We start from the raw sequence: 17,645 nt of genomic DNA, 5'->3' as shown, positions 1-17,645 counted from the left end.
GAGGCAAGAGCTGGGAGGTACGTGTCGGAATGTTAGAGAAAAAGCGGAATGCAACAACAGTAAGCACGCAAATCAGACAGCGAAAATCAAATACCCTCCCATGGAAAGCAGATGATGAGTAATTGAGGAGAAGAGGGGAAAGGAAAAGCAAACAGATATTGGAGGAAGCACATTGGGAGGGTCTCGTCTGCATCTCCTCGATTTGGACGAGGATGAGGGGTCTTATGCTGGTCCAGACCTTGCTGATCGAATGAGAGTGCACCGATAGCCGTGTAACCAAGCAGCACACGCATGCTCACCGAGAATCGATCACAATTGGGCGCTGTTGAGCTGTCTCTTATCACAAATGATCAAAAGCGCTGCTCCGCGTTTTGTTGCTCGCGGCAGAACCGCGTTGGCGGTACCGGAAACAGGGTATTTTGACAAATGAACAGGTGTCTGACAGAAACTGTCAGGCAATCAATTTAAAGTTCATGATCTGCATGCTACGGGTTGAAGATTGACTTTCTGGGTGTTGATGAAGTTGGATGCAAGTCGAAGCCACTACTACGGGAGCTTGCGCAGGTCAAGAACTCTATTTCTAGACACGTGATGATATGTCAATTCAGGCGAGTTTGGGACTAAGTCGATTCCGGAGCCTTAAGCGATAGCTTCTTCCTCGTAAACAGTAAACACGAACATTGATTGGCATCGCTGGGTGCAGGTCGCAGTTTCGATTCCGCACCAAAGATATTGCGCCTCAGATACATAAATCCCACTGTGCCAACGACGATTTCTACACTGATCCTCATAATTTCTTCTCTTCGTGACTGGGAACGTAGTCTCCAAGCACCTCCTCGCACCACTTCTCAAATGGCTCGTGCCAAACGTGTCTCGCTTTGTACTTAGCCATTTCAGCCGGCCAGGCATTTATTGCTGAGCGCAGCGCGTACAAGCTGTCCAAATCTTTCGAGAGTTCAGTGATAGGCTCCATGTATGTTCGCACCAAGAACATTACAGCACCCGTGCGAGGAAGTCTTCGTAGTGTCTGACGTTCATGTCTGATTCGGATGTCTTCGATTTTTGGAGGACATTCGATCGAAGCTGCAAATGGTTCTTGTTGAAACACGGTATCATTTGTTTGCACAAAGTAATTGTTTCGCTGTACTGGATTTGACACCTTTATGCCCAGGAAGAATCTTACAAAAGTTAGACACTTTCTGTCTGAAGGGGTGGATTTACCTTTCCATCGCCTTTCTCAGCTTCAAGTCCCACAGTGGTACTGGTCCGTGTATCTTCCATAACGGCCATCCAATACGTTCTTGGATGTACCATCCTGCTGGAGCAAATGAGCAGCTTGCTTGTCTGGACTTCTTGTCACTATTTCTGTTCGCTGCCATGCATTGAGCTCACTAACAAGAAATGCTCATTTGCGGTATCTCCAGTACCTGGCATGAGTATGTTGATATCTTCCATCGCTAACTGTGCAGCTATGGCAAGTGGGTGTTGGTCGTAAGGCTCAACAAATCGGAACGTCTTCGATGTTATTGCGTTGTAGACATAGCCATGCTTGCTTTTAAGCATCCAGAATTGTGATGGGTAACGTTGTATCAGGAAGCTGACTATGCACTCGAGGGCTTCTTTGCATGCTTCTGTGGCTGGAGGCAGACATTGAAGTACGCTTTCGTAGTTGTTTTGGAGGAGACTAATTCTCGCCTCCTGTTCCTTCTTGTAGAGATTATCGATGAGTCTATTACACAATCAGTCAGCATCATTTCATGGTAGCTCTTCAAGATATTGAATTTCGACCGATCTTGGCTTGCATCACATACAACCAGTCTTCCTCCGGCATTTTACGAATGCCCATAGTCATGTTATACCTTCCTGCCTTCCATGGCCTGTACGCACGGGGAGTCGTCTTCGAAATATCGAAATTCGGCAAAGGCAGTACAGGGTGGAACTTCAACCTGGAATCCATTTTGTTAAACCAATGCCAGCATTGCGAAACTTTCATACGAAGATGCCGATTAAAGCAGAGTGTCAAACTGATTAAAGTGCCAGCCACCATCATTATCGGAATTTTAGTTAGCTGAACTTGTAAGGGAAGAATGGGTAGCATTTTGCGGATTGAAAGTCTACAGATAATTCAAGTTCGAGCTAGGGGCGAAGAACACAACTTTGACTCGAAGCGAATTTCTTCGACCAACTGGAGGTGATAACTTAAGTATATTCCCAGTAAGTATTCTCACATCCAGCTAAATGCCAAGTCATGACGACGAAAATGCCTGTATCTTGCGCTTTAATCGCTTGCTTGACTAATCTCCAGCAGCAACCTGACCAGAAATTCTTGAAAAAGCAGATATAAGACATGACAGATACTACCCATCCACCTTACCAAAAGGGAACTTTACACCCGAGACCGCTGTCTTGGGAAGGACTAGAATTATTTTGCAAGAATTTCTTGCATGCCCTGACCCACACATGATTCGGTCCGCCATGTGCGCCCAAACCGCCGTCCACATTCCAAGTAACAGCCACAAAATAAGGTCACTTTGATTTGCCCAAGTCAATGAATCTTCAAGATTCTAGTTGTGCTGATCCTGCACGCCAAGTTCGTGTAAGGTTTTAAGAGATGCTATTCTCTTTTGACCACCAACTTGGCCCAATGTGCTGCGCTCTTATCTGTACCACCGCTTTGGAAAGTATCATGGCGTTGTCTTCCTCAATTTTTTTTTTTTGAATAACGCCAAGATAATTAATGACAGCATTCTAACAAGAGATTTTCCGCTGTCGTGGTTCTGGGAGGGGGTGTGAGTTCGCAAGACAAACTCCCGGCATACGACGTCCTCTAAATCTGCCATGGCCCGGAAGTCTAGACAGCTCAGCCTGTGAGAAAGCAGTCGACTTTTCAAGACTTGATCGGCCAGAGTCCACCGGCCAGCATCATCAAAATGGCAACTCCTGCATACCTCTTCACCGTGTGAATCGCGCCGATAGCACGAGCCAATCTGGTATTGACACAAAAGGTGAGGTTTCCACATCCGAGCTTCAAGCACATGTGCGTTACTCAAAATCTCTTCCACTAGATTTGGGCGGATAAGCTGGGCTCCGGCGGCTGCACCAATAGATGTAGCTCTACGATTTAACTAAGATTCATGCAAGATGCTCAACTGAGGCGCTGGCACAAGTATGATACGTTCAGGGTCATGCACGACGGTCAAATTGACAATGCGGTCGCGGCGCACTGCATCTCGATTCTCGAAGAGCAACGCTGGCCTGCCTGAACTTTGGAGGATCGTATGTCCTGAACAGCATCACTGGACGGTGATTCGCCCAAAAGTGCGAGTCATCTTGATGTGACGTTTCTAGAAGGTTGATCTGAATGTGTAGGTAGCATCAACAACTTGCCAGCCCACATCGCCAGTGAGATTAAGGGCAGCGACAAATCCCAGAATCTATCAATGACTAGCGTCGCAAGTGACAGTTGTGGTCTCGAGTACCGGGTCCCCGGGATCTGTCTTGACAAGGATACCTAAGATGTTGGTTTGTTGGATCGTACAAGCACCGTCATCTGGCCCACCCACAGCCTTGATAACAGCAAGTCTCAGTGTAACGTTGAGGACCCTGTGTATCCTATTTCTGCAAGAAGGATGTCCAAATTTTTCAGCCCGGCCTCTGACGATAGATCTTCATACGGAGGTTGATGCTCGAAATGTACTCAGTCGAATGCAGCTCGGACGGGACAGCTCAATGCCGGCTCCAGACCTTCTGCAGAGACCAATGACACAAATCACAGCTTCGATCTCCATGTTGAACAGCGTCACGGTCTTTCTTTGCTTCGGATGGTGCACTTTGTCGCCATAATTTTCTTTTCGCTGATTGGCAATACGTTGTATTGTGTCTTTCAGCCACAGAACATTACCCGATCATCCTGATGGCATGGTTACACCTCAGACAAATCACCTTGATTACTCCCTAATCTTATCATTAAGTATGACACGTCGGTGAGCCAAAGCGTGGGGTTGGTTCGAGTTGCATTCGACTTGCTCCCTTCGTGTTCTACCTTGTGAAATTGTCCCCTCCACTTGCTACGCCTTGTTGACATAAAATGTTTACTCACTTTCAAACCCAAACGGGTAAGGATTGATGTGCTTGATAGAGAAGCTGTCTCTTCTGCCTGGCATCAGATATGAAAGTTTGGGCGAGCGAGATGTCACTGTGCCAATATCTGGCCCTCAAGACGCGACCTCGTACCTCCAAAGGATTGAATGTCGTACTATACGTGTAACCTGGCCGAGGCTGTCCTTTACTGGCTGATTGGTGTCAAAACTTGTGACGACCGTTGTCAGGCGGCTCATAGGGGCAATCCTTGTCTCTTTCGTTCGCCTTTTCGGCGCTCTGGGTTTGTGAAGTAAAAAGCCGGTCAAGCTGGTCGGGTTGCGACGATCGACTACCCGCCTTGACTCAACATGCGGCGGACTTGTCTTGTGAGAGAATATTATTCCCCACCATGTACAACTTGACTATGAGATTTTATGGATCACCATTACATGAATTGCCCGACTAAGACCGGTACTCGTGCATCTTGTTGGGCTGCCTGCAGTGCAAGTCGAAGGATGAACAATAGATTAGTAGGACGTAAAACCTTGTTCCTGGTTAGAACGAACATCGTCTTTAAGGATATAGGCATTCTCACGGTAAGAGGAAATCAGTTCCTAGCTGCAATCCACTGAAGTCACTGTTGATGTGGTCTGACGAGAGTTTTTTGAACCTAAGCGTCTTCAAGATGCGCTGACGTCCAAGTTACATCTTTCTGCACACGTATATCATGAGTCGTGTTCAAGTCTGATGCATCATCGCTCTCGTATCTCTTCATACTTCCAGGTCCAGTCACATTCGTCGTCAATTCTATTTGATCGTCGTCCCTGACTTTGATCGGACCTTGAAACAAAATCCAATCTCTCTTACCATCTCCACTGACGCTCTCTGCGAGATCATTTCTTCTTTTGGCTTCTTTGTAATCCGAAGGGCTTATGTCGTCGGAAGGGAACTTGTTCGATGAGCCGCTACTCTTTGTCACGAGTGTTGCCCACCACCGGCGGAAAAATGGTGCGAGCGTTGGTAGGCAAGCACATACTATGCCTATGTAAGGCTCACAGCATGACCAGATGAAAAGTTGGCCCATGGCCCAAGTAAGATCATCTGATGTTATGACGACATGGATAGTAAGGATTCGAATAATGGATGCGATGCATACACTGCACAACATATTGTTAGCAGAGATATTTGTTCGTGCTCACACGCCTACTCACAAACTGCCGAGTAGTAGGATAAGCATCACAGCCATCTTTTGACTCTTTGGCATCTGCAGCTTCAAAACTATGGCACATGGTCAGCGTGCTGTGGGGATAAATTGGGGAGCGGTGTACTCACTCACAGGTACTGGGACAACCAGTATGCACACGTCAACCAGCATAGCCTTACATACAAATTAGAAATGTGATTTTGATTTAGATCATTACTAGCATACCCAGATGCCGTTGGCAAAGAAGAATAACGAAACATTGATGCAGTGACCTGTGGCGCCTGGGGTCGTGTATTGAGTCTATTCCTCAGCAGTCAGTTGAAAGCCTCTCATGGAAAGTGCTGAAACTGACCCAGAAATACTCAAGTGGCTGACAGGATACCAAGATTGTGACTATTACAGTCACGCAGTATGCCACGACCAGGAAGGTGCAGAGCCAAAGACCCAAGTTCATTCCAAAAATTCGACGATAGAACAGGACAATTGAAAGTTTGGTGAAGCTGACTGCAAGAGCATATATCATGACATATGCGAACAAGATCTGTTGAAAAATTAGCAGGAGATGGCAAAACATGCACATCCTGTGGTACCTTCCAAATCACTGTGAATTGTGTAGCGTCTATCGCCCATAAATGTTTTCCTCCTCCATGTGGAAGACCTGGAAAGTATGAGCTCTTCAACGAGACAGTCGCCTAAAAGTCCTTCGCTTTTGGAGGTCACTCACTGACAAGGGAACATATGGCTGTTCCATGGGCGAACAGCTTTATAGCATCAGCAAGACCACCAAGCAAAAGAACCCATCAAGCTAGACGTACAAGTCCGACAGCAATACAATAGTCATCAACAGCCAAAGTAATGCCTTTCTGCATGGTCCTGGCTATTACACGGAGAAGCACAAAAATCGTGGCAATGACCATAAGGCTGATAACTGCACCTGAGATAGCCGCGTTTTGGGTCTCCAAAAGGTCGACACCTTCTGGAGTCGGGCCAAAGACTCCGCTATTCGACATTCTGCTTGCTGACTTGTCGAAATCTGAAATGACAAGAAACCAAGAGATGGGATCCATCACATCTTGCTTATTATAAAATCATTGTCACAGGTCACAGACACTTATATGGACAATCATCAAGAAGCATTGTTGCATTTCTCCAATCTGCATGTTTTCCAACATCAGCCCATTTTATGCCAAAATGTGACTTGGTAAGGGTCAAGTGCAGACAGTTTCAATGAAGATCCCAACCGACCTCGAGACACCAACAATGTAGGATATTCGGGAAATGCGCACCACTCATCATTGGACCGACCAAGATCCAACACGCCCTGAGCTTCTTCATCAGTCGATTCTGCTCGCTACCTGGTATCTTGCATTCCATCTCGCAAATATGGAAAATTCCAGCATCCACACCGATTTTCCGACCTGTCATCCTGCGGGCAAAAGGAGAACTTAAGATACCCAATTGGAGCGTTTCCCTAAATTCCCTAGATTCCCTATTATTTACGAACAGCTTATAGCGAATCGCCTCTCCAGAAACATTCATCTGAAGCTATGATTGGTCTCCACTCTCCACCAACAATTGGCGTGCCGGGGAACAGATAGGAGCTTCCGCTTGCACTACTACAGTGCTTCACGACCCATGTCCCTCCTGAGGTTTCTCAAAACACTGAATGGCGCGAATAATTACTCACTACGAGCTTGGAACTGGTCTCAACGAGAAGCTTGTTGCGTGAAGGTAGCGTGACTCATTTGCAACAACCAAATTCTGTTATCGGGCTTTCCTGCTGAGAGTTTGATTCTCTGTGTGAGAAGGCAAAGGCAAGTGCCTGTTTATTGATTGCGTCCCCTGTGCCACTTGGCGACAACGGTTCGGCACGCAAAGCATACATGCAGGGTTAGGGAATCAACAGGGGTTTTGACGAGACAAGTCAAACAAGTCACAGAGGCGCAGACATCATTTTGGAGCAAGTCCAACAGGCAGTCAACTTCGCTGTACTTAAAGCTCTTATCAATCGATATTTCATACAATTCTGAAAGAAACCACCGTCGCTACAAAAGCGTGACAGGTATGGGGCAATTGCCAACGTTCGCTTAAGTCATGCATGAGATGTTGAGAACCTGGCTGCCTGGTAAGTTTTGTTGGTAAAATGGTCTTGGTTCTGCAGGTTGGCAATGCAACATCTGCTCATTATGAGGTAAAAGTCCGAGGTAATGGCATGCTGGCAGGGCTCTAGACTCACAGATATGCTCAAGCAGCTCCACCAACCATTCTCCTAGAAAGCATCGGCTGAATCTACGCACTTTTCCGAGTAACATCCGGACACCCTGTTTATATGTCCAATGGCAGCCAATACCAGAGTAAGTTAACAACATCCAACAGCAATATCAAGATAACAGAGCTACCCCGCATTGAATCCAAGGGAACGAGGTCATGTATGTATCCCTCTTTCCCCTTTCTTACTCCTATTGCGCGGCTGACCGTCCTTGTTCGTATTGGTACAAATTTACCAGAGACTATCCTGAGAATTCATAATGGGAAAAGAAGAGAAATATATTCCGAGTGGGGAAAGTTGTCCCAGTTGGCTCTTGGAGCAGCCAATATTGACACGCCGGAAGCTGAGAATCGTATGTATTGGGGCAGGGTACTCGGGATTGACTCTTGCGCATAAGATACAACACGAGCAAAAATTGGAAGATGTGATCGACTTCACGATCTATGAGAAGAATCCCGATATCGGTGGTACATGGTGAGCTTGAGATTTGAGCACGTCACTTACTCTGCACATTAAACTTATGGTTCCTCCTGACTGTCCATCTTATCTCCATTTTGGATTAAGACTTTTATGGTCACTGACTTTGGTGTCATTTTCCGAATAGGTACGAAAACAAGTATCCCGGAGCAGCTTGTGACATTCCATCCCGTCAGTTAGCTATGTATCTATTAAATTTCATGCTAATCGCCACAAAGATGCGTACACGTTCTTGTTTGAGCCAAATCCAGATTGGTCGATGTTCTATTCTCCAGCACCTGAGATTCATGCGTACATCAAACGCACTGCAGATAAATACAACTTGACTAAGAATGTCAACTTCAACTCAAAAGTTCTCGAGACAATCTGGGATCAAGAATCTGGAAAGTGGCGAATCAAGGTTGAAAGGGAGGGTGAAGTCGTAGAAGATGAGGCGGATATACTTGTTAACGGAACTGGATTTTTGAAGTTAGCCCTTTCGTATTCTCGTTCACCTGATCCTATGCTGACTAGGTTTCTAGTAAGTGGAAATGGCCCCGAATCACAGGTCTTAAGAATTTCAAGGGTAAAATAGTACACAGTGCCAGCTGGTAAATTAAAGCTCGCTAGTAATTTTCCAGGGGTGTTGATATCTGACACTTGATGACAGGGACGACACATATGAGTGGGAAGGCAAAAGAGTGGCAGTAATTGGCAACGGCTCATCTGGTCTTCAAATTGTTCCAGCAATGCAACCTAAAGTTTCGAAGATGGTCAATTACTGTCGTGGTCCTACGTGGATCTCTGTTAACTTCTGTGCGGACAAGGCCAGGGACGGGAAGAACTTCAAGTATTCCGAGGAAGAGAAGAGGGAATTCAGAGAGAATCCTAAAACGCTGTACAAGCTTCGCAAAGAGCTTGAAGTATCGTAAGTATTGCCGACTTTTCGTTCATCTTGTCATCAGACTCATCCTTGACAAGCGCTCTGCTCATGATTTGTGAAGCGTCAATGGGTTTTTCTTCGGGATGTACGTTGGTCACCCATTTCAACAGGGATTGGAGGCTGCTTGCAAAGAGTAAACACTAGAAATTCTCAGAAACAACCCCGAGTTGGCAGCGAAGATGATCCCCGGGTTCCACCCTGGATGCCGCCGCCTCTCTCCCGCTGATGGCTACCTTGAAGCTGTGCAGCAAGACAACAGCTCTATAAATTGGTCACCTATCGAAACTATCACAGAGAAGGGAATTCTCACAGAAGATGGGAAGGAAGAAGAATTCGACATGATTGTCTGCGCAACAGGTTTTGATACGTCGTTCATCCCCCTTTGGAAATTGGTGGGACTCGACGGAGCAACACTGGACAAGCGATGGGAAGTCAACCCCGATGCATTCTTCTCAGTTCAAGTCGACTCGATGCCGAACTATTTCATGTACAATGGACCCAATGCAGTCATCTCACATGGTTCGATTCTGACTCAAGTATCCTGGACAAGCGACTACATCCTCCGATGGGCCAAGAAAATCGCCGAACAAGATATCAAGTCCGTCGCGCCGAAAGCCAAGTCTGTGGCTGACTTCAATGCTTACTCACAGGAGTTCCTCAAGCGAACTGTATGGGGGAACCGATGCCGATCCTGGTACAAAAATGGAAAGGAAAGTGGAATTGTAACTGGTACTTATGCTGGCTCGATTCTACACTTCAAAGATGTGTTGGATAATATTGGTCATGAACATTTCGACATTGTGTCGAGAAGCAGTAATTCGTTCAAATGGCTTGGAAATGGACAGAGTTTGCACGATCAGGATGGATTTGGAGAGTTGGCTTACTACATGAATGAGGACGAAATAGCATGTTCGTCCATCGATTAGTATTATTATCTGATAACATAAGTTTAGACCCGCTGCTGGTCGTCCCCACTTTACCTTAGCGACCCCACAATCACTACTGTATCCTGCTAAGCGAGCCCCTTGACCTCCTAGCGAGGTAAACAAGTCTTACCATCCGCCATGGTCATATTCAAGAAGATCCAGCTACACTTCAAATATACGCAACGAACAGCTTGGCGTATTCAAAAGCTCCAGTGTTAGCGCTTGGGTGCTGCTTAGGAAAGCCCTACCAAGTATCGATCACCTAAATTCGGCGTCTCCATCGTTCACATCTTACACTTGCCTAGACCAGCCTAGCCCGACCCAAGTTGCCACAGTACCAAACCAAGAATAAGAACACTAGAACTTTCGTCATCCCTTCCACACACCCACAATCTCGACTTCTGGGAGTTCTCCGTAGGCTTTAACCTCAATCCCCACTTTGATTTTCGGAGATTCCCACCATGGACATCGTTAAATTGTAGCCACAGACGGCATTTTAAACGTGGGATCTCCACTTCGGTAGATAATATACTTGTTCAGATTTTCCACGCTGATGCAATCAGTTTTCTAGACCTAATAGCGTGCAAGCGGGTTCGAACTGGCTGCAAAAGTGACGGAAGGTGTGATGAAGGAATGCCAAGTGGATATGGCTGAAGAGCACGTAAGGAGTTGAGGCATCCGCTAGGGACTTGAGCGAGTACTGAGCGTTCTGAAGTCATTTAGCACTTCTGGAAAAGACTGACTAGTCTGAGACAGAGAGGTGCCCACTGTCCACGAGATCCGGGAAGGAGACAGAGCGGCTGCGGCATCTTGTACATTGCATTACTATTTCGTAGGATTCTATCATCTGAAAACCAGCTTGTCTATCAAGTGTCATCCTTAAATATCTCAAAATTCAGTTTACGCAGGCCTGCTCGATCTGAGAATGAGCGCCTCATGGTATCCGCTTGTACATGAACGCTATAATACCATATGCAACGAAAATTCCCAAAGCCAAATAGTACATCATCCTTCAAACGGTATTATCTGATGCACTAAACAATTCATATATGTAAGATCCATCTTCTCTACCAAGTAAAAGTCATCAACGCAGGATTCAACGCAATCGGCAACAAAGCATGACTAACAACCACCGAGCACAGTGGGAAAATCGGAACGAAATCCCTGATCTGCCACTGCCACGGCACGTATTTGGCACAAACCACCATACCAATCGCACTTCCAAAGCAGAAGATGAACGTTATCTTGAAGCGCTTGAAAAGTCGTGGTAGTTCTTCGAAGAAATCGACGGTCTCGACTTCCTTGGCGGTGGCGCCCCAGGTCATGTCGATTTCGAAGAAGTGGGAGAGGAGGGATTGGGAGACGTGGAGGGAGATGCCGCCGAGGAAAATGGTCATTAGGAGGAGCCATTTGAAGTTTTCGAAGACTGGGAAGGAAAGATAAGATGTCAGCTGAGTGGAAATTGAGTGGGGAAGGATTTGTCACAGGTGGGGTTGAACTTACGACCCGCGAGGAGATCACCTCTCCCAAGTCTGTAGCGTAAGATGGCAAGAGATACATTGCCAAGAGCGCTGAAGACAAGTATGAGTGAGAAGAAGACTCTAAACGAGTCAAGGTAGTATTTGTCCAGATGGCCATTGAACCAGCCGATCAAAAAATAATTCGCTACTGTCAGAATCCAAGACGCGCCGATGGCATAATAAGTTCCGATGTACGACAGGATAGTAATTTTTGACGTGAATCGAATATTTGACATGAGAAACTTCTGAAAGAGAGGCGTGAACGGTCCACGGGTAATCCAGAGTCGGAAAGGGTGAAACAGCAGCTCGTTGCATCCGTATGCGTATTTCTCCCAGCGATTCAGCTCGTCGTAGACTGTGAGTGAGACTCCTTCTTTGAAACCATCACCAGTGTATGCTCCAAGACGGATGATGTAGCCTTCAACTTGCAAGCGGAGGGACATATCGAAGTCCTCTGAAACGTGGGACTCGGACCAGAATTTCTCGTAGCCGTCTTCATCTTTGTACACGACTTGTTGTAGTGCAGACCAACGGAGAATTGCATTGTGGCCGACGAAGGGTGCGACGTCGCCGTTGGCAACGGTAAAGCAAATTGCGGTATAGATGAGGTTCGTGAAGAACGTGATACTGAACCGGTGGTGTCAGTGATGAGGTGGCACGAGAAACGTAGAAGGAGAATGGGAAGTAAGCGAAAAGAGGGGGTGTTGTACTTACCCATTCTCGAAGAAAGTGTCGGTTACCTGCATTACCCCTGAGGAGTACTGTAAGATCCCGACCTCAGGCGATTGCTCCATCTCGGTAGCTGCATCAAGCAAACAGTCCTGTGGTACTCGAGTGTCCGAGTCAATCAGCAGGATGTAGTCGCCCACGCGGATGTTGCCTTCCGCCCAGGCACGGCCCTCTTCCTCAGCCAGAACCTCCGCTAGACAGCAGTCGTAGGCTTCTTGCTCTTCCTCTGGAGCCCAGGTTTGGTGACGTCCAATCTTGAGCAGCTTGTCCTCAATTTTGTTGCTGATCATCAAAGCGTAGTTCATATTGGATGCTTTTTTAAACTTTCCTTTACGAACAAATTTCCTCTGGCCGTTATCCTTTTCGTTCTTCCCTGGGTTGGGATTGTGAGGAGGTCGAGCTACCCAGCCAATGTTGTGTTCCTGGTAGAAGTTACGTCGAGCCTGGGCTTCTGCTTCGGGAAGAAGCTGCATGCCGTCGTCGTTGATGAAGATGTTGGAGGATCCGCCCTGCATCTCGTAGGTTGCCATCGCGGCTTTGAGGGACAAAACAGTCGGCATGATGACCGCGATCAAACCTTCTTTGTAAACAGGCATTTGGATAGTGACGTGTGGGAGCGTATCATCGTGTTCAACTCGGGGTGGTGCATTTCCGGAATAGAATTTTGAGTTCTTCTTGAGCTGATTGACTGGGCCGAGCACCTGAGCAATGTTGGTGATAACAATCTGCATGAAAAAGAGAGAGACGAAGATTTGAGCTGGAACGGCGAGGAGAAGTATCAGACGCCGATAATCGCCATCGACTGCGATCTCCTGTGCTAGACCCCTGGCACCCAGCCCCAGTGCGCTGAAGAGCAAGGTCAGAGTAAGACCAACGATGATGGGATTGATAAGAAGCGTTTTTCGCTTCTTTTCCATCCTTGCATCCTCAATCTCAGCAGGAGAAAGCGTTCCTTCAGATACCCCAAGCTCTTTAGCGGCGATTTTCCACTGTTCCTTCGACCACCCATCCCACGGCCCCCAGATATTTAGTACAATTTTGGCCTCGATATCGAACCCCCGCTTGAATATCTCCTTCGGATCATCATCCCAAAGAACCAACAGTTTTTCATCCATGACGAAAGCGGCCAACTGATTTTTCTTGCATTCGCGTAGGTACTTGAGGGAAGGAAGGAGCTGAATGCGCTGACCTCCTCCAAGTGGGACGAAGTCGTTGCTGATTGCTTTGTCAATCATTGTGTCCAGAATGAACTGAATGAAGAATGTATTGTAGGTTATGGCGCACTGAATCATCATGTCAGCGCGTACTTTGAGACTGGTGGTGAGATGACTTACTTTCACGTTCATCCTCGTCATCTCCCGGAAGAATACAGAATCGTCCAACCCTTCAGGGGCGAATGTGTAGTTCTCCCTGTCTCTCTTGTATAGAGCCCCTTCGAATGATTGCTCTTCCGTCAAATTCTTCATACATTGGTTGTGGTATAGCCAACTAGCTGTGACGCTGCCGTTAATTTCAGTAAGAGTCTCTCGGGACTCGTTTCGAAAGTCCCCGTCGAAGAAGTAATTTCGCCATTTTTCTTTCGTCAGTTGGACCTTTCTACCGCTCCCTGTTAGGGTCGCTCCTTGGGGAATTGTGCCATCACCTTTCTTTACGAGAAAATATCCAATCGCCCTCTGCATCATAATTCCGGTCTGCGGTCGTACATGGAGGTATACGAAGGAGAATAACAGTTGAGCTTGGTGTATCAACGAGAGTAACTCAGGACAGCACAGAAGCAATGAGAGTGTGAAGGAAAGCTGGGAGGTGACAAAAGGGTCTGTGTGCGTGATCAAAGGTATAAGAGATACGTCAGCAATCAAAACCATGGCCTCCGCCATTGTAGTGGCAGACGAAGTCAGTAGATTCGAGACGGGTAGCGAAACCCCCCACTCCTCACCCACTGGCAGGGGCAGACCGCTGCATTGCTTTGAAGGTGCTATAGATAAACTTGCATGCATAAAGCCAGAAAACTGTTCCGTGCTGGGCTGCCATTGAAGGGTAGCACTGCATGTAGACCTAGATCTAGCCAACACTATCGGTCTGAATGAGTAGGAGTCTAGAGGCTCTGCAGCTTGCAGGTCTGACCCACATTCGTGATATCAGATTGGCCCCTACCTATCTGGGCAGGGGCTCTTGACCAACCTATACTGACGAGACTTGATATCAAGACTGCGGAGAACTAGTCAGCATATCTTGCGAGCGTTTGTATGCAATCGTTTATGAGTCTTCAATGTCTTTCAACGCCCAACACTGAGATTCCTGCAGTTACTCGATCATGTAAAGTGGAGTCATGACGCGGGTAGGACAGGCGGGGTGCGCGAGGCCAATGCTAGTTCCCGCTCCCGATCACCCACGCATCTTTCGTGGCGGAATCAACGAATACCTAGTTAGGCATGGGCGAATCCACAAAATAAATATGACGGCTTGGCAACTTTGGATCACGCTAGATTAGTCCCATTCACTACATATTGCTGAGCTTTTCGTCATTCTCAAGGCCCTGGTCCTATGAGTTCCCAGATACATTCTGGGGGGTTTCCTAAGAAAAGAGAAGGGATGATGTCCACCTTTAGCTCATGTTTCTAGAATACCCTATTACCTCATATAGAAAGTACAAGGAGATCAGGAAACGTTCAACTCGATAGTGGACTTACCTCGACATAGTAGATTGGACATGGTAGACAGTGTTGGACCCGCTAGCAGTATCTCAATCTCTGAAGGCCTCGCTCCACGACCATAGAAATTCGCAGTCCTTCAAAGCTTGAACAGAATCGGTGATTAGCGTTGAGGATGGACTTGTGGCGCGCCAGAATATCCAGCCATGGCAGTTTGAGGTCGGTATCTTCTCGGATGGAGTCTTCCACGACATTTGCTGCATACGCTAGAGATGAGGCTAGAGCACGAGCGGTGCAAGTTGATATGGTGCTAGGAATTCCTTGGAGGGATAATTAGCCCTTGTTACACCACATGAGTGAGTGCGTAGATGGACCCCTCGAGGAATGCTTCCAATATCTGAAGAGTTGATGTGTCGGTGGGTGCCGACCTGACAGGGACTGCTCCAGAAGCCATACCTATATTCTCTCAATGCAGAATCAACACGTCAGTAGTGAAAATGAGCCCTCCCATCACGAATTTGTCCAGAGGTGCGTTCTGGTCTAATGGCACGATGCTCCTGTGGACCCGGGTAGCTGCTGAATGTGGGAACTGGCGTTTGGGCCAGACGCGGCACTTGCACAGACCAAAAGATGGACTCTTGAGAGTGGCCCAGAAGCGCTTTTATCAACAAATCGATTGGCGTAGTGAGGACGAAGCGGCGACTCAGTGGTCGCCAAAGACAGTATGGCGCTGTGATCGTCTCGATATTCTCGAGTATAGGGCTATCTGGAGCAATGTCCAGAGATGTGGAAGTACCGCGAAGGCACATTTAGTCTCGAGAACCGCCTCTGCTCGATCCTGAAGAGCCGAAATTGATATATATTGATGCGGCTCATCTCCCGAGTGGGGGTTGCGATTGGGTGCCAAAGCTTGACAGGGCGGCTGATAGGCAACGCACATGGCCTCACTGAGGATTTATCCGGAAGCATGGGCATCATGCTATTCTGAGTTATGGGTACCTGCAGTGGAACAATTGGGGCGGAAAGATATCCCGGCTTGGAGGATCAAAAGTGGATGACCTGTCGTTGAAGTTGAGTTTCGTTTTCGCGTCGGGACATTGGGGTGGCTTCAGCGCTTGCAGGGGCTTCAGCTTCCTCGGCTCTGGGATCCCTGCCCAACTTTGAGGTTCTGTTCTTAGACGACTTCAGGAAAATAGATGGCAATAAAGAAAAGCATTTCATTATTACATGTAAACCTCGACTGCTGTTTGAGGATTGTATCTCTTCAAGGCTGAGAATAGCACAGTTGGCTATTCTTGGCTCAGCCTTAGAACCGGTTAGTCGATAGCTACTTCTTGTGTCAATAAAGAAGCCAGCACCTGATTGTTGTCTTTATTAGTACCAGAAAGCGTTGAGCCTATACTAAGATCAAAGGGATTGTGCCAAGAGAAATCTCTCTCGCATTTGGGACACTGGCTCCTTGAGGCCGCAAGCATCCTGCTTTGACTTGATATCAAAATATATCAGAAGACCTGTTTTTAGTGTAAGACCTGTTGGTCGTTTGCTACTGATCGTGAACCTTGTGTTGTCATAACTAAGTTTCACTGAAGATACTGATCACACTGCAGTTCTGCCACCAACAAAGCATGTGCTTCGAAAGTGAAAAATACCTGCTATTTCTTGTTAATTTTTTCCGCTCCTGGACACTCTTGGTAACCTGAAAAATCTCTTTAGAACCTGGGTCAACACCGCTGTGAATGGCTTGCAGCAAACAGGGGCCTCATGGGAGATTTTCAAGCAAAGAACCTTGTCAATTGGGTATTGATGAAATGATTTCTGCGGCAGATCCTTAGACCATATGTGCAATGTAGACATCATAGGCACTTTGTGAGACATTTTCGAACTTTCTTGTGCTTCTAAGCATCTCCTGCTGTTCATTGACATGCTTTGAGAAGCTCACAATACGTTCTAACCCTGACGGAACATGCTTCGAAGTGAGCCATTAAGGTACCACAAAAGTCCAAATATTCCGCCTAGGCTGGAGAACAGTAGACTTGAAACGCAACTCTGACTTTCGATAATATCTTTCTTTCTTTCTCTCTTTCATATAGCACCTGCTGCCCCTCTTCGAATGTGTATATCACATGGGACTCTTCGAGTATCAGAATGCACTGGCGTGTACCTACAAGTCCCGAGACCATGCCCCTGCTTCCACTTCTCACAATCCGCAACTACAACACCAATTGCCAACTGTCCTCCAGGACTCCCTTCTGTCCATAGCCTTGCCATCTGCAATCCTGATTGAAGAAATATCGAAATTCGCAGGACCTTATATCACTGTTTTGCGGATCGTTCTCGCCATTATCAATGAGTATACCCCGCCGCGGGGTGAACAAACACCGGTAGGAGCTGGTCCGATAGCCACTTTATCAAAGCAGTGGCGAGAGAATCTAGCAAATCCTATTAGTGCGTATTCCCTCCTCTTACTGTCTGGCTCCTGGACCACCCATTGCAGAGCGTCGCTGCTCCTCCTAAATGGTACTGTTCTCTCGTATTCATGGCAAGCAAGGTCTTCTCCGCACGAACTCTCAAGGCACAGGGAATATGCATCCTCTTAGCTCTGCCAGGCATAGAGCTTCTCTCCCCAGGCGTCTGAGAGCTCCAGATACGGCATTGCCATAGCAGACTCATGACCCTTGCTGGCGTTGACCAGGCCAGTCCGTTCCCATTACCGTTTATTGTTCAAACGCCCCAAAACTTGTCTTTTCGTGCTCGGGCTAGCGCTTCCATCTACTCACGCCTGGGAAAACTGGTTTAATTAAGGATGACAAGGCTGGGCTGCATAGCAAGTGAGCCGATAGGCCGGTGATGGACGACAACGCCCATCG

At 47.2% G+C, this 17,645-nt stretch overlaps 6 protein-coding genes across 6 annotated transcripts; 3 read left to right on the top strand and 3 right to left on the bottom strand.

The window, feature by feature from the left end:
• Window positions 1–787: 787 nt before the first annotated feature.
• On the bottom strand, window positions 788–1,957 carry ONS95_003078 (uncharacterized protein; the record flags this gene model as incomplete). The annotated part of the gene is made up of 4 exons (XM_058496365.1): window positions 788–1,178; window positions 1,222–1,344; window positions 1,397–1,729; window positions 1,812–1,957. 4 exons carry the CDS (start codon window positions 1,955–1,957, stop codon window positions 788–790), a joined length of 993 nt encoding a protein of 330 aa, XP_058353616.1.
• A 2,793-nt stretch (window positions 1,958–4,750) lies between these two features.
• On the bottom strand, window positions 4,751–6,351 carry ONS95_003077 (uncharacterized protein; the record flags this gene model as incomplete). The annotated part of the gene is made up of 8 exons (XM_058496364.1): window positions 4,751–5,237; window positions 5,292–5,358; window positions 5,413–5,458; window positions 5,510–5,584; window positions 5,637–5,825; window positions 5,875–5,942; window positions 6,009–6,045; window positions 6,100–6,351. 8 exons carry the CDS (start codon window positions 6,349–6,351, stop codon window positions 4,751–4,753), a joined length of 1,221 nt encoding a protein of 406 aa, XP_058353615.1.
• Window positions 6,352–7,812: 1,461 nt separating this feature from the next.
• Window positions 7,813–9,089, top strand: ONS95_003076 (uncharacterized protein; the record flags this gene model as incomplete). Its single annotated transcript, XM_058496363.1, has 6 exons — window positions 7,813–8,027; window positions 8,158–8,201; window positions 8,249–8,498; window positions 8,552–8,620; window positions 8,680–8,937; window positions 9,014–9,089. 6 exons carry the CDS (start codon window positions 7,813–7,815, stop codon window positions 9,087–9,089), a joined length of 912 nt encoding a protein of 303 aa, XP_058353614.1.
• Window positions 9,090–9,131: 42 nt separating this feature from the next.
• Window positions 9,132–9,878, top strand: ONS95_003075 (uncharacterized protein; the record flags this gene model as incomplete). Its single annotated transcript, XM_058496362.1, has 1 exon — window positions 9,132–9,878. The coding sequence occupies one exon, from the start codon at window positions 9,132–9,134 to the stop codon at window positions 9,876–9,878; it is 747 nt and encodes a 248-aa protein (XP_058353613.1).
• An 802-nt stretch (window positions 9,879–10,680) lies between these two features.
• Window positions 10,681–15,865, bottom strand: ONS95_003074 (uncharacterized protein). Its single transcript, XM_058496361.1, has 4 exons — window positions 13,462–15,865; window positions 12,113–13,410; window positions 11,382–12,025; window positions 10,681–11,304 (listed from the first exon to the last, which is right to left on the bottom strand). Exons 1-4 carry the CDS (start codon window positions 14,122–14,124, stop codon window positions 10,946–10,948), a joined length of 2,964 nt encoding a protein of 987 aa, XP_058353612.1. The 5' UTR covers window positions 14,125–15,865; the 3' UTR covers window positions 10,681–10,945.
• Window positions 15,866–16,901: 1,036 nt separating this feature from the next.
• On the top strand, window positions 16,902–17,375 carry ONS95_003073 (uncharacterized protein; the record flags this gene model as incomplete). The annotated part of the gene is made up of 1 exon (XM_058496360.1): window positions 16,902–17,375. The coding sequence occupies one exon, from the start codon at window positions 16,902–16,904 to the stop codon at window positions 17,373–17,375; it is 474 nt and encodes a 157-aa protein (XP_058353611.1).
• Between the last annotated feature and the right edge of the window lie 270 nt (window positions 17,376–17,645).

This window comes from Cadophora gregata (assembly GCF_030347475.1).
Source record: "Cadophora gregata isolate MNR1 chromosome Unknown scaffold_12, whole genome shotgun sequence".
NCBI classification, from domain to species: domain Eukaryota; kingdom Fungi; phylum Ascomycota; class Leotiomycetes; order Helotiales; family Ploettnerulaceae; genus Cadophora; species Cadophora gregata.
Note: the sequence above shows the minus strand (reverse complement) of the source record. Positions and strands in the feature narration are given on the sequence as shown.

Bases quoted from the DNA above. Each gene is read 5' to 3' on its own strand.
- ONS95_003074 (XM_058496361.1), bottom strand. From the start codon at position 14,124: ATGCATGCAAGTTTATCTATAGCACCTTCAAAGCAATGCAGCGGTCTG. The intron at 13,411-13,461 runs GTAAGTCATCTC...ATGATGATTCAG, and splicing joins TGACGAGGATGAACGTGAAA to TGCGCCATAACCTACAATAC. The intron at 11,305-11,381 runs GTAAGTTCAACC...TTTCCTTCCCAG, and splicing joins AGGTGATCTCCTCGCGGGTC to TCTTCGAAAACTTCAAATGG.